Source organism: Globicephala melas, chromosome 8 (assembly GCF_963455315.2).
Source record: "Globicephala melas chromosome 8, mGloMel1.2, whole genome shotgun sequence".
Lineage (NCBI taxonomy): Eukaryota > Metazoa > Chordata > Mammalia > Artiodactyla > Delphinidae > Globicephala > Globicephala melas.
Genome location: NC_083321.1, coordinates 53204493 through 53224329, shown reverse-complemented (window position 1 = coordinate 53224329; position 19837 = coordinate 53204493). Strand labels below are relative to the sequence as shown.

At 56.2% G+C, this 19837-nt stretch overlaps 1 protein-coding gene across 1 annotated transcript; it reads left to right on the top strand.

Moving 5' to 3' along the window:
- Nucleotides 1–839: 839 nt before the first annotated feature.
- On the top strand, nt 840–17951 carry WNT11 (Wnt family member 11). Its single transcript, XM_030836035.3, has 5 exons — nt 840–922; nt 8145–8380; nt 9929–10206; nt 12910–13202; nt 17167–17951. Exons 1-5 carry the CDS (start codon nt 840–842, stop codon nt 17339–17341), a joined length of 1065 nt encoding a protein of 354 aa, XP_030691895.1. The 3' UTR covers nt 17342–17951.
- The last annotated feature ends 1886 nt before the right edge of the window (nt 17952–19837 follow it).

Here is a 19837-nt window from a genome sequence, read left to right as displayed (position 1 = left end):
GGACCTGCCGCTCGCTGGCTGAACAACCCTATTTCACATCTCCGCGCCTCCGTTTTCTCATCTGTGAGATGGGGGCAGTGATAGTATCTATCTCCCAGGGTTGCTGGGAGGAAAAAATGCGATCGCGTTAGGTGAATGTTCTTTTTAAAAGGTGAATTATGTCCTAATCACAATTTGAATCACAATTGTGTCCCCAGTTTACAGAGGGGGTAAACCGAGGCCCAGCAGGGAAGGAGAATGGCCAGGCCCATAATAACTAACAATATTGCGGAGATGAGTACCCAGATCCTGGGCCCCGAATCCGCTCCTCCCCTCGCCCGCCCGCGGTCTCCGCCCTCGACCCCCTTCGTCTTCTTTCCGTCCCTCTCGAGAACTGTGTGCCTATCCGGGCTTCTCCCTCTGCCAAATGTCTTTCAGCCTCGCTCTCTGAGGGTCTCTCTCCCTCTCGCTGTGTCTCTGCCTGGTTTCTCCGGAGTTTCTGGTCCTGTCGCCCTCTTCGCTTCCCGCCGGGACCGCACTAGGTGGACAAGCCCTGGGCCGCGCTCCGGAGGCATTTAATTCGAGCCAGACGCCGGCCGCGTCCCGGGCTGTGCGGGGCGGGAGGCTACGCCGGCCGCGCGCCCGGCCTCCCCGGGCCCCGACCCCTCCTTTGTAATTTGAATAAAACGCCCCCCCCCCCGGCGTGGCCCCCGCCCCGCGCGCAGCCTTAACCCGCTGCCTCCGCTCTCCCCGACTGCAGGCGGCGTGCGCGCAGGAGGAGCGACGGCGGCCGGGCGCGCGGCGGGACTTCGGCGCGGCTTCCGCAGGGTGCGACCCCCCGGCGCGCCAGCCGCGCGAGGATGAGGGCGCGGCCGCAGGTCTGCCAGGCGCTGCTCTTCGCCCTGGCGCTCCAGACCAATGTGTGCTATGGCATCAAGTGGCTGTAAGTAGGGACCCGCGTCCACGCACATGGGCCCCGGGACCCGTGGCTGGGGGAGGCGGAGAGCCTTAAGGGGCCCCCTGGGTCGGGCCAGCGTGCCCAAGACGCGGGAGCAGAAGTTGCCTGGCGGTCGTGGGCAAGTCACCCTTTTTAAGCCTCCTTTTCCTCCTCTGTTAAATATTGTCCTTACCTGCGGGAGGAGCAAGACAGGGCGTGGAGGACTACGGAATTGCCCTGTTCCGTGCGGCCGGAGGTTGCACAAGACCTCCACAGGGACAGATGGAAAAAGACCGTGGTCAAGGGGCCCAATCTAGAGGGTCTGCGCCCTGCACACAAGGCCTGCTCAATATTATGTTCCTTGACAGTCTCCTGACCCTAGCTGGAGGTTCTCAAATAGTCCAGACCCCTCCACCTGGGTGACCTTGGGGAAGTGTCACTCAGCCTCTTGGGAGCCTCAGCGTCCTCCTCTGTCAAAGGAGGGTAAGATGAGAAGCGGCTCATGAAAGAACCCCATAAACCGTCGGATGCTGAAGGGTAGTCCTTTAGATAGAAATTATTAATGGAGGGGTAAGTGGGAGAGAGACTTCTTTCCATCCAGCAGAAGGGAGTGCCTGCTCTGTGCTGGGCTGTGGGCAGGGAGGGCAGGGAGAAAGGAGTAAAAGCCAGCCCCTTCCTGGAGGAGCTGCCCTCTGGTCTGGAAGAGATAAGCCCAGGCTGTAAATAACTCCAAGTGCCCCAGGAGAGCCCAGGGTGGTGTTGTGGGAGCCCAGAGGAGAGGAGATCACCTGGTGGGGGGCACATCCTTGGGACCCTAGGTAGATTTTTCGTGGGTGGTGCTCCTAGGATGGGCCTGAGGAGTGTCTGGGAGTTTGGTGAGTGGGGGCAGTGAGAGAAGGGCACTTTGGGTAGAGGAACTCCCTGAGCTGTGGAAAAGTCCAGGACAAGACACAGCCTAGAGTTCCAGGTCGGGGCGGGGAGCCATGCAGATAAGACAGGCGTGGGACAGACTATGGGCTGGGGAAGGGCTTCGAGGACGGTTCATGGATTAGCTGGAAGACGGGGCAATAGTGGCTGGGCCACCGGCAAACAGTCTCGAGGTCACCAGCCCTACCCCTTCTGGGGCTTAGTTATCCATTAATTCTCTTGAGAGGAAAACCCCATCTTCTTGCATTTCTTGTTTGTAAGGAGAAGCCTGAGCTCAGCAGCTTCCCAGCCTGGGGGCACCAGCTCTTCTCAGTCAGTCCTGACTAATTTTATGAGAAATCAGCCGCTCTCCTTCTACTGCTGGTACCTGGCACTGTCGCAGCTGGTGAGAACCTCTGATCAGGGAGCCCAAGCCCTCCTCACTCACCACCAACCTTTTACAGATAAGGAAACTGAGGTCCAGAGAGGGAAGGGCTTTGTTAAAGGGCCGGCCCAAGGAGGATCAGAGGCCGAGAACTGGGCTCACCCCTAGAGTGTTCTGGGGGACACTGCTATAATTCCCACACCACGGTGGGAACGCACAGGCTCTGAGAAATTTACAGGCCCCCAAGCTGGCACGTGGCTGGGTAGGGTCTAAAATAGATGGCTAGTTCAGCCCAACATCCATGCTGTCCCCACTGCATAGCCCAGGCTGCCACAAAAAATGAGTACAACTCACTGTCTGCCTTAAAAGAGCTCCCAGCCTGTTGGGGGAGACAGACATATAAAACGTACCAAGTGGACTTTGGGCTGTGTCCTAGGAGAGGGAGCATGGGAGCCCAGAGGAGGTGTGGTTAGCCCCACATAAGGGAGGTGACTCTGAGTCTGGCTTCAAAGGATAGATAGGATTTCGATGGCCGTGGATGGAATGCAAAGCAGGCATCCTAGGCAGAAGGAACAGCAGGGGTAGGACGATGCGTGTGGGGAAACAGAGAAGCCAGGAATTATAGGAGCTTACTAGTAAATCCCCAGAGCTTTAGACATTTAACTTTGATAACACTCCTATGAAGTAGGTGACATTCTTATCGCTACCATTTTACCAATGAGGAAACTAAGGTACAGAGAGGTTAAGTAACTGGCCCTGGGTCACACAGCTAGTTAATTAATGGTGGATGTGGGATGAGAAGCCAGGGAGACAGGCTCCACGCAGCCAAACCTCTTTGATAGTGGTTAAACTCTTGCTGGAGCTGAAGATAGAGGGGGAAGCAGGAGAAGGAGTGGAGTTTTAGAATAACAACTCTGTGTGTCTGTATATGTATGTGGCCTTGGTACATGTCAGGCACTGTTCTAAGCGCTTGATGTATGTTGTTTCATTTGAATCTCCCAACCACCATGTGAGGTGGGTTCTGCCATCACCCTCATTAATCAGAAGAGGAAGTGGAGGCTCAGTGGGTCTTTAACGAACTGGGTGTCACACCTAACAGGCAGCAGAGGCAAGACTTGGAGTTAAGTTGGTGGCTCTGGGGCCTTTTGGTCACAGGGAGCCATAGGACAGTTGGGCACAGGGAAGGGTACGGTGGGGATGGGAAGCTGGGGACTCATCCAGGAGACTCAGCTGTCCTGGGGATGTCCCAGAGGACCCTGCTGCCCTGGGCTTTGGAAAGTGAGCTGAAGAGGAAAGGGGCATTTGACATGGGAAATGAAAGTAAACGTGGCTGAGTGACCCAGATTGCCCACTCACTGGGGACCTGGGACTCAGCTTGGGCTGTCTGTGGGGTAGGGGGTAAGGGAGAAGGGGTGGAAGCACCTGATCAGAAATAACCTGGGGGACCCCTCCCTACCTCACCTCCCACCCAAGCCAGGTTCTGGGAGACTCAGACCAGAAGTGTGGGCAGGGAGGATGGTTCCAGCCTTCTGTGAACCACGGGGGTTGCCCAGTGAGGGGAAGGCCTAGGGTGGCTGGGAGGACCCATAAAGGCCGCTCCACCCACCCCAGTCAGCCCCAAGCCTGCTGCTTACTCCGGGGCTGGGCCTCTTGTGGAAGAGTCCTAAGAGACTCAGAAGGGACACAGCTGCCGCAGAGAGGCCAGGAGGAGCACCAGACCTGAGTTGGGAGGCCTGGGTCCCAGCCTGAGCTCTGCCAGTTCACTAGCCATGAGCCAGGCTTCAGGCAAATCAATCATGTTAGCCTCAGTTTCCTCATCTCTACAATGGGAGTGAAAGAGCCCTAGCCTGTGATAAGGAGTCCTGGGTTCTAGCTTGGCTCTGCCTCTGATTGGCTGGCTGTGTACAGGTCAGGGCAAGCCCTGCCCTTCTCTGGGCCTCAGTGTCCCCACTTCCACAATGGGGTGGGGACTCTGAGGCCCAGCGAGGGGCAGTGACTTGCCCAAGGTGGAACGTTAGATGTGCTGAGCTGGAGCTGAAACCCAGGTCTCTGCGCCTCCCCCACCCCCACCATTCCCAGGAGAACCCCAAGTCCTGAATGAGAGAGACCTCGGCCACCCCAGCGGCACCCTGGGCATAGGTCTCGCCTGTGAACTCCCTGTTTCCTCCTGTCCTCTCTTCCACCCTCTCCCCCATGCACCCACCCCCAGATAAACCAAAATGTTTTCAATTAGGGGTGTGCTGCAGTGAGGCAAGCCGGAGGAGATGTCCAGACGGGTAACTCCCCCGCCTCCCACCCTATCCTTGATTACTTCCCCAAGGGGGCCTTAGTTAGAAACGGTCATTACCACTAATTACCAGATGACCGCATCGCCCTCCTCGGGAGTGGAATCCGCTGCCTCCCGCCTCCTGATCTCCCAGTCTGCACGCTCCCGCGAGCAGGCCTCCCCCAGCACGCTGCAGCTGGCCGCTCTGTCCCAGCCGCTCTCTCCGCAGCCCCGCGCCCACCCAGGACCTCCAGAATGCTTCCCGTTTGTCCTCTGCCCACCTGGGCAGTCTGTGCCTCATCTGGGAACATCCTCACCGGGTTTCCCTCATTGAACCTCTCTCACCACCAGCTGGGGAGGTGGATGCCTGATGACTTAAGAGATGGACAGACTGACCCAGAGTGGCCCAGGGTCCCCAGACCCCAGGATCCCAGAGGACCCCTGCTTGGGAGCCGCAACCTGAGCTCCCCAGGGAAAGTCTCAGCTTACGTTATCCACTTTCTGAGCAAGAGCCCAGGGGAAGGACCTGGGAGGCAGCCACCCTGCATGAGTGCCTGCTGTGTGCCGGGTACCGTGCTGGGTGTTTTCTCGTGTATCTCCTGTAATCCTTCCTGTTGTGAAACAGAAAAGTGGCTCAGAGGGGGAGGATGGAAGCTGGGCAAGGGTGATGGGCAGAGCAGGCTCAGGACAGGCTGAGCGTGGACGGCCCCAAGCCCAGTAGAGAGGGGACCTGGGAAGGTGAGGCCAGGTTTGAGGGAGGATGGTGTCCAGAGGAGGCCGAGCGCCTGGGCACTGGAGCGCCTCAGCGTCCTCCTCTGTACAAAGGGGGTGATAATCTCCCAGGCCCCTCGGGCATTGTAAGAATGGGATGAAATGAGAGGCTCTGTAAACTGGGGAGTGCTGTGCCCACCTGGGACAGTGGGTCCATGCGCGTGGACAGTGTTTGCTAGGTGGTGGCAGAGGGGCCGTAACAACCAAGAAACAGGCTGAGGGGATGATATCTGTCCCTGTGTGCTCACCTCTCATCCAGTATGTGTTGCCGAAATTCAGGCAGCAGGTTCCCCAGTCATAGGCAGGGTCAGGCAACCATGCCTGAGGTCCGCATCCAGATACACCAAAGGTTTCTTGCCTCATGCCTTGGTGGGGTAGGGATGGGCCAGGGGTCGCAGTGAGGGAAGATGGCCCAAGATACCCACAGTCAATCTCAGACAGGCTGGGTTGTGCCACTCCAACCACAGACACCAGGCCATGCCCACTTGCCCTGGGTCTGCTTCCCAGGCCTCGGGGATGATTTCTGTATTTTGGAGGTGTAGGATGAGTGGGGCATGGCAGAGAGAGGCAGCAGGAAGCAAACTAACCTATTAGTACTCGGTGTAGCACATATGAACTCATTCAGCCCCTACAAGACCTCCAGGAGTCCCGAGTTTTTAGTTGATGCTCAGAGAGGGGCAGCAGTTTACCCAGGATTGCCCAGCACATAGAGGCCAGAGCTTGAGCCACAACCCAGGTCTTCTGACTCCCTCCCATTTATGAATGCCCCGAGTGCTTTCCATCCATTGTCATATTTAAGTCTTGCCATCACCTTTTGAAGTAGAATTTATCATTTTCTTATAACAGGTGAGGCCCAGAGAGGTTGGGTAACTTCCCCAGCTCACACAGCTGGTGCCCAAAGCCTGAGCTCTTCCCTGGGCCAGCCCATGAACTGGAACATCTGGGCCATTGCCTTATAACTGGTGATAGGTCTGTGCAGCCGTTAGACGAGGAGCTCCTTGAGGAAAGGATCTATGTCTGGGAAGAGTTGGTGCTTAGTAAATATTTCTTCCACAAGTAGATCCAGTTCATTTATTCATTTAGGTACAGGTGCAAGGGGAAAGGCATTCCTGGCATCAGGAAAAGCCTGGGCATACGCGTGGTAGTAGGGCAGTCCCTGTCAGAGAAGCCAAGAGTCTGGTGTGGCAGGTATTAGGACACACGGGGGACAAGGACGGGAGGCCAGAGAGGGCTTTAGGGCCAGGTTTTGAGGGGCCTTGAGGTCAGATGGAAGCCCTTGGCCTTGACTGAGTGGGTGCAGGAAGCTAAGGTAGGAAAAGGCCACCGACGCAGTAATCTAGTAGCTTCCATCACAGAGCCCTGACCATGATGTGTCAGCCCTGGGCAGAGCATGTGACCCACATTGAGTTAATCCCTCAGACAATGCTGGGAGATTGATGGAGAGGAGAGGCTGCCTGACTTGCTCAAGGTCACAAGGGGAGTGGGGGTGACAGAGCCAGGAGTCTGCCCAGGCCCGTGCCGTTCTTTGGCACCAGGCTGCCTCTCTTGGGATCTCAGGCCAGGGCCTCGAGGAGCTGGGCCTCACCAGGTCTCGGTCCTGACGCTGGGTGAGGTCTGCTGTGGTTCCAGCAAGTGGGGCACCTAGCACTTGGGCCTGAAGATTGGCCCCTTCTTGCCGCCTGTCCCTCCAGGGTCTCTGCTGGGTTTCCGAGGACCAGCTGGCCCTAGAGTAGGGGGTGGGTCTATGTGGAACCCTTTAAGGCTGTGGGGTCCCTCTAGCCTCCACTTAAGAGGAGGGGCTGCCTGATGCAGTCTGCTCCTCAGAGAAGGCCTGGGAGGAAGCTGAATGCAGGATCGACCCCTGGTCCTAGAGTCTTGGAATCCCAGTGCCCAGAACCAGGATCTGGAAGCTCTTAGGTCCTATAACATCACTAGAGGTCACAGGGACCCCCTAGGCCAGCATTTCCCAAAGCATGGAGGAGGTTAGCACTCCTCAAATGTAGGGTTTTGTGCTCAGCAGACTTGGAAGTTAAACAAAACCAAGCCTGTTGCTTTGCTGCAGGACTTCTCAGGGCCTTTAAAATGTAAATGTGCATTACTAACCCTTCAAGGCGGGTTGTAGTATATCACATCCCCCAACTGTGCTTGATTGACCATGGATCCCTTTTTTCAGAGTGTCTCCCTGGAACCCATTCTGGGAACTACAGTTTAGAGGTATAGACACTGAGACCCAGAGAGGGACAGTGATTTATCTAAAGTCATATAGCAAGTTAATGGCTAAGTCCAATTTATCAGCAAATTGAGTGGCTCTTTAATCTTTTAATGAATCTCTTGCCTGTATGTGGGATCTTACAGCCTAATAAATGGGTTTAATAATTAAACGAAGCCGTAGTGGGAAGCTCCTAACTCACACTGTGCATCTAGTAAATGGTCAATTAATAGTATGTATTACCATGATGATGATGATATAATAATCCAGCACTTAGCACAGCGTCTAGCATGTTCAGTATTGAATGAATGTTGAATGAAGAGTAATCATTCACAGCTGTGTGGGACTAAATAAGGCAGTGGATATGAGTGCTTTGTGAGCTATAAAACTGTTTATTGTTAGTATAATTATAATAAAGCTTAGGTAGGATGGGGGCCAGGATCCTATGTTATGAATGAGGGCATAAGGCCCAAAAAAGGACAGTGATGTGCCCAAGGTCACACGGGGGCGGGAGGGGGAGCCGTTACTCTGCTGGGGACAGTGCTTGGCCTCCTGGTTTCCCAGCTCCTTCCAGCAAAGGCTCCAAGACTGTGGAGGAGAGGCTGGGGCCGGTACAGCGGGTGGAAGCAGCACGGCCCCTCACAGCCCTGACTTCCCTTCCATTGGTTGCTGCCTTTTGGCCTGTGTGCAGGGCGCTCTCCAAGACCCCGGCGGCCCTGGCGCTGAACCAGACGCAGCACTGCAAGCAGCTGGAGGGCCTGGTGTCCGCGCAGGTGCAGCTGTGCCGCAGCAACCTGGAGCTCATGCACACCATCGTGCACGCCGCCCGCGAGGTCATGAAGGCCTGCCGCCGGGCCTTCGCGGACATGCGCTGGAACTGCTCCTCCATCGAGCTCGCCCCCAACTACCTGCTTGACCTGGAGAGAGGTAGGGGGCCAGCGGAGGCTGCTAGGGCCTGCGGAATGCATGCGGGTGGGGTGGGGTGGATGAATTCAGGCATCAATTTATGTGTGTTTAGATAGGTGGGTGAATTCATGGATGGATGGCTGGAAGTGTGATGGGGGGATGAGTGAATAGCTGGATGATGGATGGGTACACGGATGGGTGGTGGACATGGGTATTGGGGCGTGAATTGTTGAATGAATGAACATATAGTGAGTTAATATACCAGTGCGGGGAGCCTGAATGACAGTACAAATGCACAGGTACCCCTCACGCCTGAACAAAGGAATGAATGATGCAGGAAGGCTCTGGGGGTGGGGGGTCTGTAATGAGAATGCGACTGAGCCTGCCCTCGGGGCAGACAGGTGTGGAGCAGTTAATTCTAGACCATCCCGACTGAAGGTGCTGGGAAAGGCACAAAGTGATGTAGGGACTAAAGAACATCTGTGGAGAAGACTTCCCGGAGGAGGTGACTTCTGGGGGTGGATTTGGGGGTCCTGTGTATCATAGAGAGGCTTTTGAAGGGTAGGAATGCCCCAGTGGATCTCATCTTTCCCCCACACGCTGACAGCTAACGTTTGTGCAGCACTTTACAAAGCCTCCTTCCTTCCTGAATTACCTGAGCTCCAGAGCAAGCCTGTGAGGTAGGTATTTTCATTCCCACTCTACAGTTAAGGATACTGAGGCTTGAGAAGGGGGGTAACTTGCTTGGACGCAAGGCCAGGACACCCCACTGCCAAGGCACGTTGGGCTCCAGCTTAGTTTGCTGGGGCTGCTGTAACAAAGGCCCACGCCCTGGGGGGCTTCTGACAACAGAAGAATTGACTCACGGTGCTGGAGGCTGGAAGTCTGAGGTCAGAGTCAAGGTGTCAGCAGGGGTCCCTCTGAAGACCCTGGGGGAGGATCCATCCCCGCCTCTTCTTAGCTTCCGGGGCTGCCGCAGGCTTCGGTGCTCCTCGGTGCTCCTGCATCACTTCAGTCTCTGCCTCTGTCCCGTGGCCTCCGCCCTCTTTGTCTCTGTGTCCCCAATTCCGTCTTCCTATAAGGACACCAGTCATTGGATTAGGGCGCACCCTGCTCCATCTAATGACCTCATCTGAGGTCAGTTACACCTGCAGAGAGCCTATTCCTAAGTAAGGTCACATTCACAGGGACCAGGGGTCACATTTCACCCCACAGCGGGCTCTTTGCTCACTGGTCTCTGAGGAGCTCAGGGACTGGGCCTTCTGTTCCCGAAAGCAGCCCCTAACGCTGGGTGCAGGGCAAGCAGGGAGGAAAGTGCAGCATGGTGAGTGTGTGAGTGAGGGTGTGCCCTGGGGGGCTGGCTTTGCGTGCTTTGTGAGAGTGTGCAGCTCAGCTAGTGCGTTTGGGGGAGGATGGGGGCGTGACAGATGAATGGTCGTCGTGCCATCCTCCACCTGCTTGCTGCCCCTGTCCCCACCCGACCCCGCAGAGGCAGGCGGGGGCCCTCAGGTCTGGGCAGGGTCCTATCCCCGGGTCGCCCGCCCCGGCTGACCCCACACCTCCCCACAGGGACCCGGGAGTCAGCCTTCGTGTATGCGCTGTCGGCGGCCGCCATCAGCCACGCCATCGCCCGGGCCTGCACCTCCGGCGACCTGCCCGGCTGCTCCTGCGGCCCCGTCCCAGGTGAGCCACCCGGGCCCGGGAACCGCTGGGGAGGATGTGCGGACAACCTCAGCTACGGGCTCCTCATGGGGGCCAAGTTTTCCGATGCTCCTATGAAGGTGAAAAAAACAGGATCCCAAGCCAATAAACTGATGCGTCTACACAACAGTGAAGTGGGGAGACAGGTAACCACCCCCACCCCCCAGATGGTTGTGCTTGTGCCAATTGGCCGGAAAAGGGCCGCCCAGTGTGCCCTGGTGGAGGGGTGGCGGGGGGACGGGCCCTGATCCACCCACACTGATGTGCTCCTGGCCTCCCCTGGCTCTTCCCTCTCCAGCTGCTTGGGGCTTGCCTGGCTCCTCCTCCTCCAGGGGGTCCACCAGGATTTGGGCTGGAGAACGTCGGTGGAGCAGAAGGAGCACTGAGCTGGGAGTCAGGAGCTCTAAACTCACTGTGTGACATTGGGCGAGTCACTTCCTCCCTGGCCTCAGTTGTTCCCATCTATAAAATGGGGTGGGTTGGTGCTCTCTGGTCCCCATTGGTCACGTTCCTCAGGCTCTTCCTCTGGGGCTCTGGGCCAAGGCCGGTGTGGAAGGAAGCATGGAGAGGGCTGCGGAGCAGCAGACCCTTGCTAAAGGGTCGTCTCCTTGGATCTAATGGGGACTCTCTCCCAGCTCCAAAACCCACCCCAACCTCCTAAACACGGTTTCCCCTCCATGTCTGTTATTATCAGTGTTGCATTAATTCCTCACCTCATTCCACAGGAGGTTGGGGTGAATGCATAAGTGAATGAATGGACCTTTTTATTTTTTGAAAATTTAAAAAAAAACAACTTTGTACCGATCGGTGTGCCAGACACTGTGGTGGGTCCTTGATTAGTTTTCTCTCCCGTAGTCCACAAAACCACACTGTGAAGAGGTACTGTTACCCCTCCTTACAGATGGGGAACTGGTCCTGGAGGGGCAGAGTGTCCTGTGTGGATGGCATCTCATGACCTCTTCCCTGCAGCCCCGTTAGGCCCATTATGCAGAAGCACCACGTGGGGCAGAAGGAACTTAGTTGGCTTGGCCAAGGACACACAGTGCAATGGAGCCCAGGTCTATGGGACTCCAGGTCTAGAGGTTTCCTTGTCCTCACCTTCCTCTCTCTCTGGTCTCCCTCTTGTAAGGATTCTAGGACATCCAGGCCATTTTTGGGCAGTTGGGGAAACTGAGGCCAAGTCACCCTGTGGATCTGTAGCAGAACCTGGCTAGGGACCCAGAACTCCTGCCTCCCAACCCTGCTGGCCCACCCCCCCACACCCTTGGAAACCCATTGGGAGCCCTTCACCCAGCCTCCTGCCCAAGAACCCAGCCCCACTCCTGCCCATGGCCAGGCCTGAGCCTCATGCTGCCAGGGGTACAGCCGTCCCATCCCACAGTGCAGTCCAAACAGGGTCCTCAGCCTCAGAGGCACATCAGCCCTTTCCCAGGGGCCCTGATGCCAAGGAGCTGGCCTCCCTGGGGCCGTCTGCAAGGGCCCGGGAGGGTAGATGACAGCGTGGTCAGCACCGGCACCATGGCCTCAGGAAGCCTGGGCCCCTTCCCGCCGTCTGAGCTGAGGAGCTGAATGTGGTTTACCTCTCCTGGATGACTCAGAAGTACCTTGTGCCCTTGGGAGGCTGAATGTCCCTGCAGTCGGGTTCACTTCACTATGTGCTCTCCACAGGCTTTGCTGAGACAGTTCCAGACTCTAGACCCAAGTGGACTCCCTCATTCCCCACTTCCTGGCACTGTGAGGGGTAGGGAGCCCTGGGACCTTGACCAGCTTCCTCACTAACTCCCTGTGTGATTTTGGGCAAGTCCTTGCCCTCCGTGTGCCTCAGTTTCCCCATCTTTTTGATGCAGGGGTAGGCCCAGGGGACCCATAACCCTTGCAGTAGAGTACACAGGGCAGGCGGGGGGGTGGGCAGAGGGATCTGAGTCCTGTGTGCAAGGAGTTGGCGCTTAGACTGCAGAACTGAAAGGCCTGCAGAAGGCGTCCCAACTCATGCCCCTCAGGTACGCAGGGAGAAACTGAGGCCCGTGGAAGATGGTGGCACAGAGTCACTTCCAAAGCCAGGGCTAGTGTCTCCCCAGGCCCCAAGCCCAGGCCTCCCCTCTCCACCATAATTCTTACTTAGACTGATTTTTCAAAACCAAATATTGATTTAACTATTGTAGTTCACAAAACTCTTTCACATATGTCATCTCGTTGAATCCTTTCAACGACTCTGCAAGGTAGCAGTTACACACCTGCTCAGCACACGTGAAGACAGGCAGCAGAGGGGACGGCCAGCCAGGCCAGGGCTGCCCCCCCCCCCAGCACCCACCTCTTGCCTCTTCTTCCCTCCTTCCCTTCCTTTTCTTCTCCCTGCCACCTTCTTTTCAGCAAGCATTTTGTGAGAGAGAAAAAGCATAGAATAATGAAAAGCCATGGCTTTTGGAATTGCCCTCAGACCTGGGTTCAAATCCCAGCCCAAGATCTTCTAGCTGTGTAGCCTTGGGCAAGAGACTCAGCCTCGCTGAGCCTTCATTTCCTCTTTTTTAAACGGAGAAATGAATGATATCCCCCATGAAGGGCTTCTGTGATGATGAAGCCATTTTAAGTGTGAGAGCACTTGGTACACTAGGTGTATAAATGGCGTCCGTTAGCCCTGCAAAAGCCACTCTCTTCCTGCCCCTCCCAGCTGCCCCCCAGGTTGGAGGAGGAGCTAAGGATCCTTTAGAGCAAAAAGCCCTGTCACTTGAGGCCCGGAGCAGGTGGTGACTCCCTGAGAGCACTGGCAGGCAGAAGGGTGGGCCAGGGCCCCGGGGCAGGCCAGGGAGGGGGCTCTGGCTGCCCAGCCCGACGCCCTCCGCTGTCCGCAGGCTCTGCGTGCCTCTCTGGAGATGAAGTGTAAGTGCCACGGGGTGTCCGGCTCCTGCTCCATCCGCACCTGCTGGAAGGGGCTGCAGGAGCTTCGGGATGTGGCCGCCGACCTCAAGACCCGCTACCTGTCGGCCACCAAGGTGGTGCACCGACCCATGGGCACCCGCAAGCACCTTGTGCCCAAGGACCTGGACATCCGGCCTGTGAAGGACTCGGAGCTCGTCTATCTGCAGAGCTCCCCTGACTTCTGCATGAAGAACGAGAAGGTGGGCTCCCATGGGACGCAGGACAGGTAAGGGCCCGCCGCCAGCTTGGCAGGAAGCGTCAGCCATGTGGCACATGCCCCAACCCAGCTCGGGGCCAGGCACACAGTCAGCATTCGGGGAACAGAGTCCCCGCCCAGTTGAACGCCAGGTGGAGGTGTGGGGTCCCAGGGGCCCCTGGCAGAGCTCCTGGGCGTGGCTGTTATGTACCTTGCCCAGGCAGGGGCTCCTGGGGAATGGAGGCTCGTGGGAGGCCCCCATCCCACCTGCCCCCTAGTGTGGGAGACAGGGGGGAAGAGACAGTGACTGTGCTGGGGGACAGGGACTGGGAAAGAGGCTGCCTGACATAAAATAGATCCTCAGTAAATGTCCATCAAATGAATAGGCGAAGGATAAATGTCATACAACCTGTGAGCTGGACCAATGAACTGAGGCACAAGGGGAGGTGGGAGCAGTGGCCAGCCCGTGGCCGCACAGGAAGTCTGCACAGTGTGGCGCTGGAACCAGGACAAGCGCTTTTCAGAGAGGCAGCAGGAGAGCGAGGTCGGCCTGCAATCTGTGGAGAGACGGCGCTCCCATGCCCCCGCCTGCGTTCACCCACCTCCCAGATCCTAGCTTTCTCCCCCCGGTCCCCCATTTCAGAGCCAGAACTGGCGTCCCTACAGCAGGTCCCATCACAGCTGCTGAAGCCGATTCAGGACAGGAGAGAAGGAGGGAGCCAGTGGTGACTACAGACCTACTATGTGCCAGGAAGGGCTGGTGAGGATTCAGGGGAGCAGCTCTTCCCAGAGATGGTTCAGGAGGAATCCAGTCCTGAAATGCTATAAAGAAATAGTTCTGCAATCAAATACGTTTGGAAATTCTCTTTGGCGATTTGCAAGGCACGAGAACATATTAAAGGCTCTGAGGAATCCCACAGTAAAGGATCTGTCTAAGCCAGTGTTTCCCAGAGGTGTTTGGCTGTGGAACTCTTTTATTAAGGAGCTCCTAATAGCATTCCACAAAACTAGTGTTCTTCCAGGTTAAAAGAATATTGAACCAGAGTGAGGGTGTCTGAGAACGTGTCTGGCACATAGTTGGTTCCTGGCCAGCTTTTGCTTCCTCCTCAGCCCACGTTCCTGTCTCCAGGAGAGGGGGACTGCTTTGGGGGGCTCCATCCTCACAGGCCAGGGCAGCAGGCTCTGCAAGGAGGCCCAGGCTCCCATCTGGAGGCCAGATTGAGAGACTCAGGCAGAATGAAGATGGAACCAGGTCAGGCCAGGGAGACAGGAAGGAGCGAGAGTCTGGGCTGAGGCAGCCAGGGTGGGTGTGATGAGGATGGGGTTGGGGGGAAGATTCTAGAACCCAGAGGACCTGGGGGAAGCGCACTGAGGACCCCAGAGCAAAGAGAGGGTCTCCCTGGATCCACAGGGCGGTGTGTGCGTGTGTGTGTGTGTGTGTGTGTGTGTGCGCGCGCGTGCGCACGCGCACGTGTGCACATCAGGGAAGGATAGTTCCCACCCTGATGCTGCAGTTTCCTAGCTGTGGGACCCTGAGCAAATCCCTTCACCTACCTGAGGCTCAGTTCTCGTCTTCTGTGCCAACAGGATGATACCACTCACCTGGGAAGGTTGGCAAGTGATTCTAATCACATTTACGGAGCAGCCCCTCCTTGCTGGGTGGTGTCAGTGCTGTAGGAAGGGTTTGTGAATGACAGTCTCCCCTCCCCAAGGCTGCCAGGCCTCTTCCTTCCCAGCTGTCCCGACTCTGCACCTAGGACTTGCCCCCAAACTATTGACGAGGAGGCCCCATTCCACAGCACCAGCTACCACCCTTGCTTTCTCAGAATGCTATCCCCCACCGCCCCCAGGCTTCCTGCCATGCTCAGCTCTGGGCCTCTGCAGACAGCTGTATGGGTCAGCTCTTCCTGCAGTAACAAACAGCCCTTACATCTCAGTGGTTCACAACCACAGACACTTCTTACAGCATCACATGAGGCTCTGGCAGGCACCAGGGATGGGGAGGGACATCAAGTGCTCAGACTGTGACAGGGAAAACGAGGAGCCCAGAGGGGCCCTGACTCAGCCTAGACATCAAGGAAGGCTGCCTGGAGGAGGGGAAACGTGAGCTTTACTAGATTAAGGATTTGGGGGGTACAGGGGGTTGGATGCAAATGAGCTTTGTTAACTGTAAAAGGCAGGTACACAGGTGGTACACGTGGCTGGGCCCCTAGCTGGGCAAGATGCCCTCCTCAAATCCAGCCTGGTGAACTGAAGCCTCCTCAGCAGCTCCTATTCCAAACTCTGAAACCTGCCCTTTCTCCAGGCCCCAGCTTCCCCAGCTCCCCCTCACAGGCACCATCGCGGGTCTTGTCTGGCTCTGAGGTTGGAGGCCATGTTTCAAACATTGCATGTCAGGGACCCAGAAATAAAAATGAAACTCTGCCCCCTTCCACTGCCCTTTCCTAGAGGAGTCATCCAGAGACCTTCAGGTTCAGGCTAGGGAGACTAATGGTGTCGAGTGACTAAACAAAGCCCAGAAATGTTAAGTGACTTGCCTTAAGTCACACAGCCAGTAAGAAGCAGAGCTGGGCTTTGAACCCAGGTCTTTCTGGCTCTGGGGCCTGTGTTCTTTCTGCTCTTCCCTCCTGCCCGGAACTGCTTCCAGTCCCCACACGCAGGTTGCCGTCTCCTCCTGACTCCCCCTCCAAAGTGCTCCCCTGCTTCCCTCCCCATGGCTCCTTCCCAGCTCAGGCTTCAGCTTCTCTTACTCAGCTGCTGCTGGCTGCAGCCTTCCTGGCCTCCCTGCCTCCAGCCCTGCTCCTCCATCCATCTCTCAGTCCCCTTAGATTAGGTCAGGTCAGGGTGTTTGTCCTCCTTGCCCCCAACACCCTTTCTCCTCCCCTTCGTCTTAGATTCCTGTTCATCTTTCATGCAATGGTCTGGATGATCCCTCCCCCTCCAGGAAGCCTTCCTGAGCTCTCACAGACCCCGTGCTCACCCTGTGTGATGCTGGGCAAGTCCCTTCCCCATTCTGTGCCTCAGTTTCCCCATCAGGAAATATGAGGGTTGGATTTGGTCATGTCTAGGGCTTGCCCACCTCAGACATTCTGGGATTCCTTGGTCCACATGGCTGTGGGGATCCAGCTGCATCCCATGACAGCATCCCTGTCGAGCCTAAGCCCAGCTAGATGAAATGCCAACCTGCACAGATGTTTCTTCGCTAGACAGAAGAACTGACGGCAAGGATATTTGGGTTTTATAGCGACCTTCAGTGTCTTCTTTGCCCACAGGACTGATTCAGGAAGAAATGCAGCCCCTGGCAGCCCGTGGGTTCTCTGCCCTTTAGGGTGGGAGAATATGCACTGGATTTGGTTTCAGGACCCCTGAGCTTGAGCCCTGCTTATCCACAAACTCCTATGAGACCTTGAGCAGGCCTCTGCCCTTTGCTGAGCCTGTTTCCATCTGTAAAATGGGCATAGTAATTCCACTGACCCAAAGACCTTGCCTGCCTCGGATAAGATAAAATACTGGAGGGAAGCGCCTGGTTCAAAGGGGGCAAATTATTGACGGACCCTCTGTCTCCACCAAGAGAGTGCCAAACGCTCAGTTTGCCTCACATCCGATGCCATTTGTTTGTTTCAGAATTTATCCTGGGATTCTAAAAGTAAAAACGATCTTTATGCTTGTTACAATATAATTAAGGATTAAATACGAAGATAGGATTATTAGACAGTGGCTTGAGACACTTTCAAGTATTTAGAAGTAGAAGATATAGGAAAAGAGACAAAAGAAACAAAACACCCCCTCATTTTGACGAATGCCTATTGGAAATATAGGGAAAAGTGAGAAGTACCCCTGGGAAAGGGGGTTATTTTAAATTCCCCAAAGACCAAAACACCGTCCAAGGGGGACTGAGGCTGCAGCCGTGGTCAGAGGAGGCTGGGGCTGCCTGGCTGGGAGTGGAGGGACTGGTGGGTGACAGGATGCTCACTGACCTCCCCTCCCCCTCCAGGCAGTGCAACAAGACGTCACATGGCAGTGACAGCTGTGACCTCATGTGCTGTGGACGCGGCTACAACCCCTACACAGACCGTGTGGTCGAGCGGTGCCACTGCAAGTACCACTGGTGCTGCTATGTCACCTGCCGCAGGTGTGAGCGCACGGTGGAGCGCTACGTCTGCAAGTGAGGCTGCTCCGCTCCTCGGGGACCCTCAGAGGCTGGCCAAGGGGCCTGGAGACGCCCCATGGATTTTGGCTTGTGAATTCCAGATGCTAGACGTGGAAGGAGGCTTGTCCTCTGCCGCCACTTGGAAACCACCAGGAACAGAAGGCCGGGCCACCCGGGAAAGAGGGCCAGGACATCAAAGGAAACCGACAAGGTTAAAAATAACCTGGCAGCCCGAGGCCCTGGAGTGCCCACCTGCTGCCTTCCAGGCGGGTCTAAGAAGCCAGAGGCATGGGTTTGGCAAGACTGGTACAGGCTCGACCTTTCCTAGCCAGAGACTCCAGCCTCCTGGGAAGTGGGAGGTCAGCCTCTCCTCACCAGAATGTTCTGCAGGCCTAGCCCTCGAGACCCCCGGCCCACCCCAGGGTCTGAGCCTACTGGGCCCACCACATGGAACCACTAGCTTGGGTTGTAAATGTTTCCTTGTTTTGTTTTGTTTTTCTTCCTCTGGGATGTGGGAGCTACAGAAATATTTATAAAACATAGCTTTTTCTTTGGGGTGGCTGGCCTCAATTCCTCTTTATATATTTTATATATATAAATATATATATATATATGATCTGTATTTTAAACAAGCTCTTTAAACAGCTGTATGAAATAAATGCTGAGAACCCCAGGCCGCCCCTGCAGTTTCTGGCCTCTTCAAGTGAGCTCAGAGGATCCTGGGGCTGGTTGGGTGAAGTCTCCGGTTCCCAGGCGAGGCGGCGTCCGATTGATGTTCCCCACACGCTCCACCACCCAGCTCAGGCCCCAGCCTCCTTGTAAGATCTCCCGGTCAAGGGCGAGGACAGACGTCTTGAAACCCAAACCCAGCTGGCAGACTCTTTGTTCCCCAGGGACACACATGCAGGCGCACATAGCCTGGCTGTGTCATCAGACCTGCTAAGTGGCTTCAAGAGAAAACCTACCGGGGAGCTGGGAATGCAGACCTCAGGGAGGTGGTGGCAGAACCACGCCCCAGCTAGCCCTAGCAGGGTTTCTGTGTGAAACCTGTAGGGAGGGCTTTGCCCTCCCTAGCCTCAGTTTCTCCGTTTGTAAAGCTGGTGGTGGAAATTGAGGGGTGGTTGGAAAAGGCCCCCAGCCTCGTGTCTGGACCAGGCTGGCTGCAGTGGGCGTGGCTGGATTCCTGTTCTGTTTTGAAGGTGGAGCCATTAGATTTGTGCTTTTCATGGCTGTGGGACTTGAAGGCGAGGAGGACCGAGGACTACAAGGGTTTTGGCCGAGTGCTTGGACGCACGCATGCTGGGACGGGGGTGGAGAGGGAACTATAGGGTTCAGACTCGGTGGAGATCGTGATGTCGGTTGGGTCCCAAGTGGAAATCCTGAGTAGACGGGCAGATAAGCCGGGCTCTGAGGAGAGCCTGGGGCTGAATGCACATTTGGACATTGTCACTAAAAGGCGGGATAGAAAAGCAAAGAGGGCCAAGGCTTGGGCCTGGAGCATTCGCGCTTTGGAGGTCGGGGAGATGAAGAGGAAAAGAGGCGAAGAGACCAAGAGGTAACAGCCAGGAAGATGGAGAATCCTGGGGGTCTTAGCTGTTGCCAAGTGAATAGAGGGTCTTGGAGGGGTGTGGGTCCCAGTTGCTCTCTGAGCTGCAGCCTCTCTTCCTGGGACATGAGCAGCACTGATGAGCAAGTAAAGAGTGCCCTGGGCTACAGTAGGTCCCCCAAATGGAAGTAATTATTAATCATCTGTATCTGCTCTGGCTGTGGGGTGACCACACCAGACAAAGGATGTGAAAGAACATTATAAACTGGACTTCGGTGCGCAGGGAGGAGACACAAACGCTGAGAGGAGAACTCTCCACTCCCCAGAGCCAACTGAGACACAACCTGGGATGGTGGGGGCAGATCCAGGGTGGGATGGTGTGGACACGCCCACAGAGGCTGGACCAATCACAGGGTGGGAAGAGGAAGGGCTGTGGCCAGAGTCACAGAATCAGAGGCTGGAAGGAACCTCGCTGGAGGTTAGTCTTCTGGTCTCTCAATCTGTTTTGCAGATGAGGAAATTCCAAGATGGGAAGGGCCTTTCCTGTGGTCACAGAACTGATAAGAGGCCGAGGGCCGGTGGTGGGGCATTGCAGGGCGGGCCTCCCACCAGCATCTCTGCAGAAAGCTCAGCCTCTGTTGAACAAGTGCCTGGAGTGTGTGCTCTCCCAGGTTCAGGGCCGCCCCTGCTCCACGTTGGCTCCCATGGCCCATAAAACCAATCCCCAGTTCCCTGGCCTAGCATACAAGTCCCCTCCCCCGGGGCCCCAGGTGACTCTTCCAGCCACATTTCCTGCAACTTCCCAGGCACCCTCTTTGTTCAGCCTCCCTTTGGGCATCTGTTGTTCTTTCACAGCAGGCCTGGAATGTCATTTTCCGTGTTGGAATCCCACTCAGCCTTCAGAGCCATCTCTACAAAGCCTTTCCCGATGCCCTCAAGCTCTATACAACCCTTTGAACCTTTAAAGCA